We start from the raw sequence: 17,960 nt of genomic DNA, 5'->3' as shown, positions 1-17,960 counted from the left end.
TTCAAACGTGCACTAAAATCACCCACCTCTGAGCTGAACTGAGGGTCAAAAAGGGGGTTATCCTTCACGGTCGCCTCCAGGTTGTTAACACGGCAGTAAAGATCCACAATATCCTCCTTGAATTCTTGTCGGATTATCTCCATTTTTTCCCGAACAGCAGCCGCAACTTTATCGGCGATCGTCTCCTCCAAACTTTTAATGTTATTGGAGATTCTGTTTTCCATTGTCTCAATCGCTTGTAGGATGTCTTCGTGTTTATTAGAATCATCCTCTTTATCCTCTTTATTAACTTGAGAGCGCAGAGACGCTGGCTTTTTGCTGCTCGTGGCCATCTTGGATGTTCAATGGCTATGTTTAATGATGTGATGATTGTACATAACCACATCTGTGGATTACCTATTGTAGCAAACTTTTATTTGACTGTTGCAGTTACTGCTTACTTTGCTCATAAAGATGTTACATACAAAATGATAAGTAGCCTGATGATTATTTCCCTTATAGATGAATCTGTCTGTTATTTCCACAATGAATTGATCCACTGTTCAGGTTAAAATGTCAGGAAATACCAATAAATTCCCCAAGTGACATTATGATAAATGTCTTGTTCTCAGTTCTCATTTTTGAAAACTGGGAACTACAAAATGTGTGAAATCCATCCATGCCCATGCTAAGACTGATTAATCCATTATCAATGTCCATTCAGTTCTTTATGAAAAACTAATATCCAGGTCAAGTTAACTTTCCACCGCTTCACCAGTTTGAATGCAGGTGTTTAACTTCTGATATTAACCAAGATGAGTTGTTTTTTTGTTTTTGTAGGTAGGCTATAACTGTAGCCTAGTATTCATATTTTCACTCAAATAATGTGAGTACTTTTTCTTTTTTTTACCACTGAGGAAATTGTATGTGGACCAAACAGCATAGCCTACAACAACAGACTCTGCATTTTTCATTAAATTTCATTAAATACCGGTAGGCTATGGATCAATGTGACTGTGGATATGAGTTATTCAAGTTATAATGAATAACTGGTGTTTTATTAAAGCTCTGTAATGAGTCAGGGAGAAGACAACAGTGATGTAGCCTACTGAAACACAGTTACACCTGCATGGATGTCTTCCTCCTCCTCCTCCTCCTCCTCCTCTTTTTCTTCTTCTTCGTCTCTAGCCGTCCTGCAGCTGGATGTCTCTATCTCTCTAGCTCTCTAGCACCTCTGCTCGATACTGGGACGGCCGCCCAGTCTCCGCCTGTGGGCTGAGCTCCACCTGGATCACCGGGCTGCGGCTGTTCCCCGACAGCTATGAGGTAACTGAATATGAATAATGTGCATGTGTGTATGTGTGTGTGAGAGAGAGACAGAGAAACCCGTCGGTAGTGTAGCTGCTGGTCACAGTCTGTGTAGTTTACATATAAAGCCTATATAGGTTAACCGTGTTTCTCTGAGTTTTACACGGAGCTCTTTGTTTAGCCAAAGGTTTGCTGCTGCTGCTGCTGCTGCTGCTGCTTCCGGAAAACAACCTTCACACAGGTAAGGCGAGTTTCGGTGTCGACTTCAGCAAAGTATGTGGGGTTTTTATGTAAACACACATGACAGATAGCCGCCTCGGACTTTAAGGTTTGAACCCAGTCGGTGTTTTAATGGTGAAATGTGTTGGTATTGGAGGAGTAAAGTGAGTTTCCAGACAGACAGACAGAGGTGGAGGTGTGCGGTGTTGAGCGCCGTGTCGCCTCCTACATGTGCTGAAGGTGAAGCCGTGTCCGACTCTACCTGCTCTGCTCGCCGCGGTCATCATCAGATCACCGGTGGACTGTCTTTTACCACCTCTTCTGTCATATGGATCCGTCACATAGGTGTAGTGATTAGGACAAAACCAACAGCCCCGGTCTGAGGTGGTGGGAGGTGGAGGGTGGAGGGTCGAGGGCAGGGGGCCGGGCACTGAGTTATTTATGGTCCCACTGACAAGACAGCCAGAGGTGGAAGGAGTAGGCTACTCATCTCTTAAAAATAAAATAGTCGTAGCCTACTCCTTATAGTAGCCTAATAATGCATAATATCAAAAGTGAAAGTTCCATGTCTCTTACACAGTGTGTGTTATTGTGCTTATGATTCACTGAAGAGTCATAAGCAGTTGTCAAGACAGGGCCAATTATTGCTGTTGGATAGTTTCAACTATAACAATGTTTGTTTTATAAAGGACTGGACACTGGAGTAAAAAGTAGCCTATCTATATTTCTAAATGAAATGTAGCAAAATAGAAGTATGAACTTCCCTCAAGTAGCCTACTTCTTGAGTAAATTAACTTCACAACATTTCACCAATTCGACAACATTAGTAGTTTAATGTTGTTGTTCATCATATACTTATTTGACTGTTGGAGTCACTAGCTACTTTTCTGATACAGGTTTTACATACAGAGCATATGATAAGCTGCTGTAATTTATAGATTTCCTATCAAACTGTCTATTATGAACTGAACTGATCCATTGATTGAGTTAAATGTCAGGAAACTGTGAAAAAGTCCCAGGTGACATCACTGAATGTCCAAGTTCTTGTTTTTGAAAACAAAAACACAGATTTTTCCATTATCAAAATAATTAGTCATCAATCTTCTTTTAATCGATTAAACCAATCATCTCATTAAAATGCTGCTTGCATGTTAATGCTTCAATATAATATTATGAAAACTGAGCACACAACACTAGAAAGTACTCCTTGTTCTGTGTCAGGAGTATTTGACTTTGTTCCTTCTCCTCCGGTCAAGATACAAAAGTGGAACAAGTATTAAATTGGCCTCATTTAGTGTGATTATGTGCTGCAGCCTTGCAGGTATTTCAGATAGTAGTTTTGCAAAGAGCTACTTTAGTACGGTAGTTTTCAAGTCAAAGTTGTCTGACTCAACCCTGAGTAGCTACTATTCCAGTTAAATGACAACACAGTTTGAGGATAACACTGTTGTTTATATGTTGCTTTTGTTGTTGCTGTTTCAAAAACCCACTCACGAGAGCACAGGGAAAGTTTCAGATGAGTATTTGTGTCCTTGTATTTTGCACTGTGAGAAAATGAGCAGAGGACTTTTGTTTTCGACTTGCTGCCTTTTGCCCTTTATGCAGAATACAATGGTTGATATCCAAAGTGAAAGCCATGGGTGGTGTTTGCATGTGCGGTCTAGCTGAGGTACAGTGGGAGGCACGGGAGCCTTGTGAACACAAGCTTTAACCTTCAGGTGTGATTTGTCCCTGAGACGCTGGCACCGCAACACACGTGAGTGAGTGAGTCCTCGACTATGTTGTGAGGTTGGTTTGGTTTTGTCCTAATGTTTTGTAGGAGTTGTTTTGTTTTGCTTTTTTCCCCCATAGTCGATATCTAATGCAAATATTGGTTGTTATATTTAAAGCTACGTGTTGTTGCTACAGCAACAGCATTTGCTTGTTACATAATGTTCAAAGTAGATAAATAGATAGCATCTGGTTGTTTTTACCAATGAAGTAATATGTTCAAATTTAAGGCAGAAAACATCTGGTAAGCGCTGTTTTGATTAGTAACTTGTGAAAAGTGTCGTCACTTTATAAACTCTTTATAATACTCATACCCAGACACTGATGATTATAGTCATTCCCCTCTGGCGAGGAATTTGATTCATTTTCCACTTCCTGTCCAGTATTTCTGTCTAATTTGCCTTGGAGATGATGCCAGACGTTGACGGTGTGAGATAGAGAGTTTAGACATGACACATCTGGTGTCTCATGGACTGCAGAGATTATTTGTTGAACGTGGCCTCACCTGTGTTCAGTCAGGGAGTGGCGGCACATGTGACTCACTCATATCAGACATCAGAGCGAATCACACGGCTCGGCTTTGATGGAGCGCCACCACCACTGTGGGTAATCCTCCAAGAGACCGGAGGACGCTGTAGGGCCACAGACATTTCTCCCAATAGCTTAGTCTGTCACATGATTACAAGGCATTTCCATTTGGATAAGGAGTTCCCCCACCAAGCCTGGTTGTGTTGAACATTTGTTGCCTCTTAACCTGTAAAAACCTTGTATATACATGTTGTTATATTGTAACGCCGTCCTATTGCGCCAATTGCATAAACACAGACTTTAACCCCAGGTGTAAATGTTGTGTTGTGGTATGTGTGGGAGTGTTGGAGGTAATTCTCTTGTCCCAGTCAGGGATTAGGATTTATTCATAACTGTGCTTTATATGTAGTCAGGAGATAAATAAAAGAAAAATATCCCATTGCCCAAGGTTATGTCTTTGTTACCTGTTTTTACCTGCTGCATCTAACACTTATTGTCATTGTCAATTTAACTGCCAGTTAGTTTTTTTGTTAATGTATAAATCGCTACTTACCCCAAAAAACCCAAAAACAAAGTAAAGTATTGGAAAATTCCTCAAATGAATGATTAAAACAAGTGTATAAATGTACAATGTCAGCAGATTAAAATCTACCCAAGATCAAGGTGGTGACTTCAAAACGCTTGTTGTCGGTCAAAAACCCATTATATTCTATTTACAGTGACGTGAAACGGAGAAAAGCTGTCTGTTTATTTAACAAAAGATCAATAAATTGCCTGAATGTTTCTTCACATCTTTTTTTTTTTTTTTTTTTACCTTGTTCAGTATCGTTTTGACTAGTCCCTGTTTCACATGGAGGATTCCAAGAAATACAAGCACCTTTATTGATTTCCTATCATATCCTTGAGCGACACAGTGATGTGTGTTAGTGTGGTTACAGAGCAAACAGCCTCAGATCCAGACACCTTTGGAAGCACTCTGCGGTCAGCTGCGTCGACGTCCAGAGAACGAATAGTATAACAGCGATAGAGAAGGAATTCGATGGGAGTGAAAGTGTGCATGTTTTATTGACCAGACGGCAGAGCAGCCTAGTGTGTTAATCGTCTTATTTCTCACTCGAGCACCAGGTTGTGTAGTTTCTAAATAAGTGGAGCACAGCTCGGTTTCTACTGTGCCCCTGTCTCTATGCTACTGGATCCCTGACCCCTATCCATTACAGGAGGAGGTATCACTTGCACAAAGTGAAGACAAAGAGGGAACGAGGCCTGTATGACCTCAGCCACATGTATGTGGAAAGACTTGTGTGCACACATATTTGTAATCACGCTCCTGTGTTTGCAATCAGTCATTCTAGCTACTGAGAGTACTTTACCTGTGGTAGTGCAGCATCAGCAGTCTTGAGTCCCCACCCCCCCCAAATACACACACACATACACAAACGCACATGTACGCACACACATTCACTGCCATTGACCGAGGCCTTTCTTCTCTGTCTGCCTAGTTACACTAATTCCCTTCTGCATTCCTCACACCGGTGCAGTCAGAGCTCATACACATCTACACTCATGCACACAAAAATGTGTCCACACACATTGCACACACACTCTTACTCACACACACATTATTCTGACGGTGTGCTGCTGGAGAGGCAGGGCTCTGGTTTCATTCGGGCTTCAGGCAGCTGCGAGACTGGAGTCTTGTGTTTGCGTGTGGTGGGCTGGGAGCTTGACAACAAAGATATCATCTCGGGTGAGTCGCTCCAAGGTAATCACGCTGAAGATAAAGCAGCCCTTTTGTGCTAGAAATCTGGACTTAGGTCACAAAGGGAAAGGAAACTGAAGGTATTGGGTTCATTGTTACAGCTTATTTTGTCTTTTTGATATATTGTAACGTTCGAGGGAAGAGTTTTCTGTACTCCTCTTGTAAGTCATTAAGCGTTGCGTTGGTGTTTAGTGGTGCTTTGAGCTTTTCTGACATCAGGAGGACCAGGAAGTGTTTAGATCAAAAGTCCTTAAGTCATTTCTGAGTCTTTTCTACCTTTTTGTTTGGTAGACGTTGTGTGAGAGAGAGAAAAAAGAGAGAAGGGATGACAGTCAGCGAAATGCCTCAGTAGAGACTCAAACCTGGGCTACGGAGGTCAGGACCAAGCCCATGTGGCACGAACTCTACCGGGCAAGTGCATTCCCCATTTAATGCAACCTATTTACACTTTTTCTTTTAATTATTTTGAACTCTTCAAGAATATTCACCTTTTGAACTGCATTCAAACTATGCGGTGTTCTCCTTTGAAGCCCACTTACCTCACTTCAAGTGGATGACATCGGTCTTACAAGGTGGATTTCTTGAGAATTAACTCAGTGTAATTTGTGCAAAACGCCACTTTTTTTGCTCATATGTGGAGTAAGTAGCCAAAAGTTTCACCAAAGAATGTGTTGCTAATCAGTACTCCCCTTATGAGAGGGAATTAAAGGAGATTAAGCGTGGCACAAAGGGATGGAGACCACTGCTGATTGGGTGCAAGGGGTCATTAGCGATGGGGGTTGCGTTTCTGCCCAGTTCATTCAAACTTCTTACTCTCGTGTAGTGCCGTGCCTTTGTTCCTTCCCATTAGCAGGGGTTTGACTTTAGTCCGGTCCTCCTGCCTCATTTCACAGAGTTTAGCCCCTTTCTGTGTGAGCGTGGTGACTTTAAGCTGAGATGAGAATTCCTTTTGTCCCTCAGGAAACTCGCTGAGAGGAAGCAGCTGCGGCTTGCTGCCATATTGCTGCTGCTCTGTGGATTTGTCATTTCCTGTGGAGCCGGCCAGTATGAGGAGGAATAGTTCAACTTCTGCAGCAGATCTCACTGTGTTTCTCTCTCTCAACAGAAAAACAAAATGAAGACGAGGAGATACCATCGCTGACCCTGGTTCGTTGTTTTACGTTCACCATTTGAATGGATTCGGCTCTGGACATGCAGACGTAGACTTCAGGACGTACACCGGGCACAGTTTCTGAGGAGATAAGAGGACACAGATCTCAGGTTTGGACTGAGCTCCCTCAGCCAATGGCTACAGTAGAAACCAAAGTTGCCTGCAACAGCAGCAGCACTGCTGGTCTGTCGTGGGCGCGGGTATGTAAAGAGTGTGGCCAGCAGCACGAGGGCCAGGAGAGCCACCTGTACGAGTACCTGGATGAGGTGGACGATGAGCTGGTCTGCCACATCTGTCTGCAGCCCCTGCTCAAACCTATGGACACCCCCTGTGGCCACACTTACTGCTTTCATTGCCTCAGCAACTTCTTGAAAGAGCAGGACTTCTGCCCCGTGGACCGCCAGCGGCTGCAGTTACATCAGTGCCGTCCCTCCAGCCTGCTGGTCAGGAACCTGCTGGACAAGTTGGCCGTGATGTGCCCTCACTCTGAAGAGTGTCAGCAGCAGATGCAGCGCTGCGAACTCCAGCCTCACCTACACAACAGGTAAGACTCTGGTGGGGTTCATGATATCTGATTGTCAGATCATATGACACAATCATACGTATAGCTGCACAACACAGGGGTTTCACAGACAACTTACTGTTTCACCCACAACATATAGACGATGCATGGGTGATACGAGAGAGTAGAGGAACTCCTGGGCTTCATCAACATGTCATGGGGAGGCTTTTAGCGAGGATTCAAGGAATTAGGGGCACAGCTTCAGGGGAATACCAAGACATATAAATCACATCATGGAGCCTCTGTGAATACGCCTTTAAGCGTGTGTAGTGGTACTGTGAGTAGATTATGATAGTACCAGGTGGGGGCGTACAAACAAAGCAGTGAGTACAGGATGATAATTTGTAACGACAAGAGATAATGCTGTATAAACAGAACCTGACAATGACATATCACTTTTACAGTTGAATTGTATTACTAATGATTCACCGTCTCTCACGCCATAATGATATTTGTCTCTGTCACTCTCTCCTTAAAAGTCATTAAAGGAATAGTAAAGCAGCCAAATTCTTACCTTAGAGTAGCAAGTGAGGTAAGTACAAAATCCTCCTGCCAGTGACTCTAAGATTTGTTGAATCCTTACAAAACTGAAGCATAAAACTGAGACTAGTCATCAATGTTAAATTGCAATTCATCATTTTTTTTGTATGATGAAAACAAACAAGATGTAACATGTTAAAGGGATAGTTCAACATTTTGGCGAATTGGCCCATTGCCATAATCCCAATCCCTCTGTCTCGTAACAGAGTGAGACAGAGTTGTTTTTGAGGCAAATGCAGAGAGTGCTTGCCGGACAACTGCCCCTGAAAGCAACGCGCATCAGCTGTTTTGCGTGAATTTACCTAGAAAACAACCCTGTCTCGTAACGTTTCGTTATTATCTCATAGCGTGGTGAATGTGCAGGTCACAACTTGTCCACCAGAGCGTTTTGGAGTTGTTGGATTGTGTATTTGATGAGTTTGATGAAGGAAACCAAGAAATCCCATTAGCCTCCGTAGCGTAGCTCTGAGCAGCTCGCAGCTCTGCTCCGCTGTTCTAAAAATAGCTTGCACCGACAATTACAGGTAATGAACCTACTGCTATGACTTAGGGATTATGGCAATGGGCCAATTTGCCAAAATGTTGAGCTATCCCTTTAATTATCTTTAGAGGTGCTGCCAGGTTGTTTCCATGTGTGCTGGGTTAACCATATCATGTTGTATGGTAAAGTAAGTTGATTCATTAAATATATTGGGAGTTTTATCAAATGTCCACACACACGCTACATGCATGTACTTCCACGTGAAGGTAAACATGATATCCGAGGTTTATCAAGTCATGACACAAGAGTTCTGACTTCTCAGGAATGTATAATAACTATAATTTGCCTTGTTTGTTATTCCTGGTTCCTCTCATAGTCACAGTCCCTCTGTGGACACTCAAAATTATAATTTCTTAGGTCAAGATGAGGTGGTGCAGGTCAGTTGCCTTGTTTTTCACATGGACTAACCGGTGCGGTGCTTATCACCCCAGCCGTGACGCAGTCAGCTGTGGTTGGCAGATTGTCGTTTTGCAGCCTCTCTGTGCAAACAATGAGGAGGCAAAGTTCAGGCATGAAGAACAAGCAGCAGTCCCAGCACTGTGACTGACTTAATCAGACTCAACCCATCTCACCCAGGCTCCCTGCAATGCAGTGGAATTGTCTATTCACCTGCATAGAGCATCTTGTTCAAACCCTTCTGTGTCCTGTTCCCCCTTAAAAACACATGTCTTTCTCCCCTGTTTCTGTGGCGTTTCTTTGTGGCCAGAGTTATTTCAGATCATCCCCTTTTCTATTATTCATGGGCGTTGTTTCTAAAAGGAAAGAAAATGTCACTCCAGTCATTCCCTTCACTAATTTCTGACATGCTCCTGTTTTTCCACAGATGTCCTGTTTTTAAAAGACTGAGGGAGGAAGCAGAGAAGAGGAAGAGGCCCTCGTGGAATGAGTTAAAGGGACGTAAGGGTGACGTGGAGTCGTCTGGTGATGCTAAACATTCGGCAACGCAGTCTCGACATCCCACCAGGGATCAGCCTGAGCCTGGGCTGATTAATCCTGCCTATGAGGAAAGCGAGGAGGGTATGAAGTCATTTTTATCTTTCATCGAACAGTCAACCATCGCAACAGTGATCCAGTAGTCGCCCACGTCTGAGTTCAGTGCAAACAGGATAATTAAACCAGCCACTACTTTGGAAATGACCATTCGCAAGAAGAGGCTGGTCATACTCTGTGCCAGTGACAGTGAGCAATGTTTATAGAAGCTGGCAGATGTAGCGGAAATAGTTTCCCCGCTGGGCTGATTGCAGAAAGCGTAAATCCTTGTGCCCGCTCCCATCAGTGGGGGTGGTGGTTGTCAGAACACATAGACGGAAAACGCTGATGTTTTTAGCCTCGAGGTTTTGATTCTGACTCCCTCACAGGTGAATCATCAGCCTGGCTGTAGCAACATGTACCGGCTCACAGACTTTTTAACCTGTCTCATCACAAAGAATAACCTACTTACTTAAAAGACAGTTCTTTGGACCAAAGTCCACTGAGACATAGTTTCCAAGCAACTGGTAAACAGTTTCCCCAAATCAGCAAACACTTTAGAGAAATGCAATGACCGAACACATTCACATTCAATTACATCATATCTGCACTGATCGATGTGTTTTTTTCCATGTCGGCATGTTAACTCATCCAAGTGATAGCCTACTCAGCGATGTGATGCTAGTGGGACTGAAAGGACTGGCAGCGGTGGTGAGCTGTCAGCTGTAACATGTAAATACTTGTATGGCCTTTGTGTAGGTAGAGATAACTTTCAAGGCTGAGGTACTCTGAGGTTCAATCTGCTGAAATAGTCAGTATCTTGCTGTTATGATAAGAAGCTCTTGTTCACTCTGTTTCCTGTCTATGTTACCGTTCTGTGTGAACTGTGAAAACAGACGTCACCTCAAGCTTGAAAGCAGGTTATTGGTTCACAAACCATTGTGTAATTTCATGCATGTCTGGACTTGTGAAGATGTCTTCCTCCTGAGTTTGGCTCAGTCAAGTTTTTCTGGGAGTAAGATGAGAGGATCAGTATTTATCTCCAATTCTTCAGTACAGAGATTATCTTAACATTCAAAACGTCACACTGTTCCTTTTAAATACTTAATGTTCTGCCATTTTAAGGGATCGTTTTGGGTAATTACAATACTTTTTATGTTTTCAAAGCTTGAAGGCTCTTTAAATGGCAACAATAATCCCTCAGTGGAGGGGAAAAACGTGTGCACGCATAACAGTTAGTATGGGAGGACACATTCGGATCAGGATGTTTACAAAGGACAGTTTGGGCAAAAATTTTACCCTTTTCCTGTGTTTCTGTTTCCATGCAAGTTTATCTAACCTGGGGATTTCTAGAGTACTCTCATCAGGGAGTAAACTGAATGCATTTTTATGAATAGTAACATTACTTCATTCATATGTCATGGGGCTATTGAATGTAATCTTCAAACTTGTATTGATATTAATAGACATTCAAAGCAACAACAACCCATTTAAAAGTTGTAATCTAATAAGAATACTTCTACAGTCTTGTACCTCTCAATAATAATATTCGGTAACCATTTAATTTACAGGCCGTTAATTACGTGATAATTACGTCAAGAAATAGCCAAGAAATAACAACTAATTGCGTCATAATGTCTAGAAATAGCCTAGAAATAACGCTCAATTTCATAGTAATGTCGAGAAATATAGCCAAGAAATAACAATTGATTGTGTAGAAATAGTCCAGAAATATCGGTCAAGGACTTGGTGGAGAAGAATTCTGGCCTTTCCCAAAAAATTCAAAGCATGAAAAGCATGTGTAGTCTTTTGCCTTTATGACAAATATGACATTACTATGAAATTGACTGTTATTTCTTGGCTATTTCTTGACATTATCACATAATTAACAGCCTGTAAATTAAAGGGTTACCAGTTAAAAACCAGTTTCATATCCTGGCTGTTTATGTTTCTTGCCACTGTTGGACCAAACTAATTGCAGCTAAGCAGCCTGGAAAATGTCATAACTACTGATGCACACTGATGCTCAACACTGATGTTATTATCGCGTATTATCAGCGTGTTTATTTGACCTTGCTCTCTCTTTCTCTTCCCTCCAGACAACACACCTCTGCGGTCCAGTCTGGTGGCCGAGGCCACCACGGTGGAGCTGTACAGAGAGCCGGAGGAGGAGCTGGGCTTTCGCATCGTGGGAGGGAAAGACACTCCTCTGGGGAACATAGTCATCCAGGAGATTGTCCGAGACTCGCTAGCAGCTCGTGATGGCCGACTGGCCCCTGGGGACCACATCCTAGAGGTGTGTGGGACTCTGGATGAGGGAGTGTGCTGAGATAAAAATAGCCCATAATGTCAAGTTTTCTATTCCTGTGCATGTTAATTCAAACGTGTTCTGGTGTTATTGCGTGACACAGTTCGTCTTAACAAATTTCTGCATAAACACCTTGTCGGTTCCTTCTCATTGGTGTTGTAAACAACGCTTCTGAGGAGGGAATGGGGAAAGTAGATATTCAAGATAAACAAGTTTTAGCTCCATGGCAACGAGGCGTGGTTTCTACTGCCGAGAACAAACGTCACGTCAGCGTAAACAACCTCACCTGGTTGCTCTCACTGATTGACTTCCCGCCTTTCTTTTGGAGAGAGTCGGTGTTCAAACATGAAAAGGACTGAAACAAACTGCTGAAACTGAATTTGTTATTTTTGAGTGGGTTATATAACCAGAGTGATTATGAAGCCATGAGATGAGTTTTCTTGGAGCAGTCATATCTTATTGTGCAATCTAAGGCTGTAATTAACGAGTCCTGTATTTTCAGTATTGATTGATCTGCTGTCAGTCAAACTGACAAAAACGTCAAAGCTTGGTTCAGCGTCGTCTTACTTGCAGTAACATGTTTGGTTTATTACTTTCTCCTGTAGCCGTTATTTCATAGACAAGAATAAAAGTGCAGAATGTGAACCATCCCAGATTTTAATAAGTTGTGGTTTCCTCTATTCCCACAACATTGTCCTCCTTGGATTTCTATCCTCTGGCTCTCCTGGAATATGGCACTGATGTAAAATGAGCTGATAGACAATCTCAACCTCAACGCTGGCATCTCTCCCACTGTGTGTCCTCCAGTATGATTTTAAAGCCAACCAATCCCAAACCTGAAAATGAAAACAAATCCCCCTCCTCCAGTCAGCTTGCTGCCTCTAGGAGGTGCAACATTAGCTGCTTCTTCTTGGCTTTGGGAAGCTGGTGGAGGTTGAGAGAGGTGGTGAAGATGAGTGACAGTTGCATCATTATGATCTAGAAATTTAATATTTCTCTTCCTTAGAGTCGATGCATTGATTTTTGTGACCGCTGGCTGTCATGTCAGATCAGTAAGGACCTATCACCTTGACAAGCTCTTTGTTTAAACAGAGGACACAAGGTCACCAGTGTTTATTATGGTACTCATTACGGTACATGAAGAAGACAAAGAAATTATGTTACAAAATAAAAGTCAGAGAAATTTAAACCTTAGTCTTTGGCCGATGGCAACACAATTATTTCACAAAAAAATAACACAATTTATTCAGTTTTCTTCTCCGCTTCACCACTGACTGTGTGGTTGCTGTTGTTTCTCTCTGTGATGTTTTGTATCCAGGTGAATGACGCCAGCTTGGCCTCCGTCCCCCACGCCCGGGCCGTCGCCGCGTTGCGGCAGCCCTCCCTCCTAAGACTCACCGTGATGCAGGAGAAAGGTTTCAAAGTCAGGGATTCGCGGTCTGATCATCACCCCTCCTCTTCCACCACATTATCTCACAATCCCCACGGCAACGCCACTTCCAATCACAACCCGGGCACGGTCCTGCAGGTGACGCTGATGAAGAGTCAGCGCGCCGAGCCGCTCGGCATCAAGCTCATACGCAAGTCGGATGAGAGCGGGGTTTTCATTCTGGACTTGCTGTCTGGCGGTTTGGCAGCCAAGGACGGAAAACTGAGGAACAATGACAAAGTGTTGGCCATTAATGGACATGACCTGAGACATGGCACACCTGAGAGTGCTGCCCAGATCATACAGGTACATTACACATGTATTGTATCATTAACTCTGTGTCTTGCATTGGCTGCCAGAGCCTTCTCATTTAAGTTGCCAAACAGTCTGAGCTTTGTTCTGAGAATTTCAACCCAAGAGCAAGCAACACACCAACGTGGACACGAAGAAGCAGATCATCTGAATTATTGTAGTTGTAGTTGCTGTTCAGCTGTCAGTTCCTATTGGTTGTTAGTTTTATTTCCCATCAAGCATTTGAATTCGGCGGCTCAAAGAATAATCACTGGTTTCAATTTCCATGCTATTACGTAGCATTAACAAACACAAGCCTGAAAGCCTTGACCCCCGGTAGATTAGAGGCTGCAGCGTTCGTTACACCACACGGTGTGAAAGTGATTAATAAAAGCAAACACCATCGAGTCTTAGACGTAGTTTGGCTCCTAATGGGACGAATTTAACAGGATTTAAACCTAAAGAGCCTGAATTTATTCAACGAGTTTAATGGCAATCCGTCTGTGGTAACAGGCCAGACATCAAAGATCTTTAGACCTGATAGTAGCAGCCAAAGAAAAGGTCAAGAGTTCAGTGAATTCACTAAGAATATCTCGAGGGGACCATGAATATTCATAGAAAATGTCATGGTTTTGCAGATAGTTCTTGACTAGAAATCTTCCTCTGGAGGAAAAGTGACAGATAGGCCGGTGTAGCCACTTCTTGCAGAGTAAAAATAAAGTTGTCTAAGTGCATTAAATGTGATGGAGTCAAGCAGGTTTTCTGCCAGGTGCTGCCAGTAATGAAGCATATCAGTCTGAAACTGAATATCTGTGGCAGGAAACTGGTGCTGTGTGCTGTGCCCTTATTTTGGTCTTTGTTGCTCCTTTGTATTTAGGCCAGTGAGATGCGCGTGAACTTTGTGGTGATGAGGCCTGCAGAGTCTCAGGAGGAAGGAGGAAGCAGCAGAGAGGGACAACACGGCAGAGCAGCCAGGAGGCCGCCCGAGCCGCAATACTTCAGACGCCAGTCCACCTACATGAAGGTAATGCAGAATATTTCCCAATTAACTTTAAAAAAAAAAGATGGTTCCTGACCTCCTCTTTTAATATAAAACAATAAGATTCTGTTGACAGCTGGGATTTCAAAATGTCATAAAGCACAATAATGGTTGTAGTTTATTACAAACTTCTTCTGTTAACACTCAGTCGTACCATGCACTGTCAGTAGAAAGAATAGTAACCCCCTCCAAACACACACACACACACACACACACACACACTCCAGTTGGGGGTGAGACGCTTTGTGAGCAGACACCTGCGTCGGTGACAGAGATGAAAGCCATTCTCCGGGGCCTCCCTCTGTCCTGATCAAAAGGCCCGGGGTGCTGCTCACTCTGCCGCTACACAGCCACCGTCTTGTTGTTTTTTGGTTGTTTCTTTGGGTGGCAGAGGATCAAAGCTGGTAACAGTTAGCTTTCGCCTGCAGAGTCGAGCCTTTTCGTCCTGCTGGGGGGGATGGGTTCCCTGCTGGGGGGGAGGAAGAGCCCTCCCCCTTCCCCCGACTCCTCACCTCCCCCGAGCTTCCCTTTTTCTGAAGCTTTACAGACTCCAGAGAGAGAAACAAGGAAGCTCGGTTCAAACTGTCATTTTCCACACATCTCTTCCACTACGAGAGCCGAGTGTGGGTCCTCACACGTTGCCTCCACCCTCACCTCTCAGCTCCATCTCAAATGTTTCACATTTGTTTCTGTGACTGGTTTTGTGAAGGGAATCAATTAAGTCAAAGGATCCTGGAGAGAGGATTTCATTTTGACAGCACAGAGCTCAAGCTCATGACAGACGGGTCCTGAACAAGACCTGCATAGGTTCATACGTAAATCCACATGTGATGATCAATGTCATTACTTGATATTAATTTATATCATTGTCCATTTAGGATCCTCCTGGTGGGTTTTCCAGCCAGGAGAAGACTGTGAGCCTAAAGAAGGAGCCTCGACTTTCCCTGGGCATAACCATCGCCGGAGGGAGGGACTGTCGCAGCCGTCTGCCCGTTTACATCACGAGTGTGCAGCCTGTCGGTTGTCTGCACCGAGATGGCACCATCAAAAGAGGTACAGGCTGCATCTGGCCAGCTGTGGCTCTGACTTTTGATAAAGAACTTAATTTGATGAGTCTGTTAGAGACATTATTTTCTTTAATGGTTTATTTGTGAGATTATTTTCTTTTTGTGACATAAACTCCACAAACCAGAAGTTTATTAAACATTAACCCTTAAAAATGCTATTTATTATAAATGTATTTTAATAATTATTATACATAGGATAGTTGCTGATGAATGGATAAATCCACTCAGCCGTAGCCTAAATAAAAATTCAGCATTGGGGTCAGTTCAATATATTCAAACTTCATTGTGTGAGACTATTTGGATAAATATCCTGGAACAACCTTGAACTGTTAATGGGAAATGATTTCCAGTTCTGTTTTCAGATCTTTGACAATGTGACAATTGTCTAGGAGCAGAATCGACTAATTCTTTTTCCACGTGCTGCTATTCTTGGATACAATGTGTTGTTAAGGGACACTCAAACAGGAAGGATGTGCAAAAATAGAAGCCTGTCACATGTGGATTGAACTGACAGCAAGCTGTATCATCCCCTGTTTGATAACGCCTCACGTGTTTCCTCAGGTGACATTCTGCTGAGCATCAACGGCGTGGATCTGACCCAGTTGACTTACAACGAGGCCGTTTCTGTGCTGAAGGCTCAGACGGCTCAGTCCCAGGTGGTTCTCCGTGTCATCCAGACCCTCTCTGAGGAATCGGAGGAGGAAGACGAGGCCAACAAGGACGAACTGGACACTATGGACGACCTACGGGACGACAGCCTCAACTGGACGCCGCTGTGGACTCGCTGGTTGGGGTTGCCGAGGTACTGCGGCCTTTCATCGCCACCGAGATTTCTCTTCACCAGTTTTCACCACATTCTGTTTGTTTTGTGTGAAATGTCTCTGATCTGAGCCCGACCTCGTTGTTTCAGTCACATGCACTGGTGCCGGGACATCGTCTTGCACAAGACCAACAACGAGAGCTGGGGCTTCAGCATCGTCGGGGGCTACGAGGAGAGCCACGGCCAGCAGCCTTTCTTCATCAAAACCATCGTGCCTGGTACACCCGCTCACTTTGACGGACGCCTCAAGTAGGTTAACCCCAGTTTGACCCTCCGATGATGCAATCAGCTCCCGCACCCTGTCATCACTCTCACCGGTCAAGCCCCACGTTAATCACCTGTGCTTCCCTCCAGGTGCGGCGATGAGATCGTGGCAGTGAACGGAGCCACAACAGTGGGAATGAACAACTCGTCTCTCATCCCGATGCTGAAGCTGCAGAAGAATAAAGTCACACTGACCGTGGTGTCCTGGCCTGGCAGTCTGGTGTAGAAAAACACACACACTCAAGCACACGTTCACTATCTATTTTCCTTTATCTCACAGAAACACACACACACATTTTTCCCCTGTTTGGCTGCGTTCTTGGCTGGGCCACTCACCACCTTCGCCTCCATATGTAACTTATTGTTTGGTTACATTCTTGTTAATCTTTTCAGCAGTGATGTAACGCAGGGTGTGTGTGTGTGTGTGTGTGTTTAAGAGCCATCCTGTGTACACTGGCACCTGTTCAGTGCAGTTTAATAATGGCGTGGAAAAAATGACGACAATCAGTGAATTATATACTAAGGACAAACTGGAAGGATTGTTTGGTTTTGGTATTTTGGACCACCTTTTTGATCTTCCTCGAAAGCTTTATCTATATTTTTGCTTACCTGTTGGATAATGTTATCATTTAGTCATGACTTAAATCAAGCGATTCACATTAATGACCTCAAAAGAGGGAACGTAGAGCAGTGGACAGTTGTCATGGTGAATTATAAACGACTACACGTAATGAAATGGCTGCTGATTTGTAAAGACCGATGCCAAAGACAGAGAAATCCTCCTCCCCTTGTTTCACTGGTGTGATTTTATCACGTTTTTACATCGCAACAAGTGATGAAGCCTGAAATTTTAGTAAATTCAATCAGTTTTTAATTGATAAGAATAAAATCAACAGCTGTGGCCACATTGTGTTGAGATGTGTTTGAACAAGGAGTTTGAAGAAAAGATCTACAGTCAAAATCAGAGGTCCAGTTTTATCAGAGCCATAACGGGAATCATCAATCTGCATGGAAAACTTAATCAGAGCTGCACTGCTGAGAAACACATTCATCCAAGTTGACTTCCTGTTATCTCTGTTAATAGGAAACAAACATGGACGTGGTGATGGTATAAACTGTGAGTGAGTCGATTGAAGCGAATGAATATGTGATCAATGTTTCGTTTTTCTATCAAAAGTGTTGTTAATCCATAAATGAGACATTCAACTTTCGATTTTTTTTTTGATTGATACCTGTACCAATGCTCTGTATTTATTTCATATGACACAATGCTTCATATTGAATGACTCTGATCAGTGGGTGCCTTGTAGACATTGAAGGACAACCAGAATGTATACTTGCCTTAAATTGCCACTCTACCAAAATGTGTATTCCCCTCATTATTTACTCTCGTTATTTTCTGTCATTATTCTCTGTT

The 17,960-nt window shown here is 43.3% G+C and overlaps 1 protein-coding gene across 5 annotated transcripts; it reads left to right on the top strand.

The window, feature by feature from the left end:
• The first annotated feature begins 1,256 nt into the window (after positions 1-1,256).
• Positions 1,257-17,448, top strand: lnx2b (ligand of numb-protein X 2b). 5 transcript variants are annotated; one of them, XM_085789555.1, is made up of 10 exons: positions 1,257-1,305; positions 6,669-7,257; positions 9,180-9,373; positions 11,425-11,621; positions 12,952-13,368; positions 14,231-14,377; positions 15,271-15,445; positions 16,021-16,261; positions 16,370-16,528; positions 16,634-17,448. In XM_085789555.1, the coding sequence occupies exons 2-10, from the start codon at positions 6,848-6,850 to the stop codon at positions 16,767-16,769; spliced, it is 2,076 nt and encodes a 691-aa protein (XP_085645681.1). In that variant the 5' UTR covers positions 1,257-1,305; positions 6,669-6,847; the 3' UTR covers positions 16,770-17,448. The 5 variants fall into 5 exon arrangements, with proteins under 5 accessions (XP_085645681.1, XP_085645680.1, XP_085645678.1 ...); XM_085789554.1 differs by having other exon boundaries at positions 6,524-7,257; XM_085789552.1 differs by having other exon boundaries at positions 1,257-1,528.
• The last annotated feature ends 512 nt before the right edge of the window (positions 17,449-17,960 follow it).

Source organism: Trachurus japonicus, chromosome 10 (assembly GCF_045865225.1).
Source record: "Trachurus japonicus isolate A0001 chromosome 10, Traja_1.0".
Classification (NCBI taxonomy): domain Eukaryota; kingdom Metazoa; phylum Chordata; class Actinopteri; order Carangiformes; family Carangidae; genus Trachurus; species Trachurus japonicus.
This window is presented reverse-complemented; position numbering and strand designations above follow the sequence as displayed.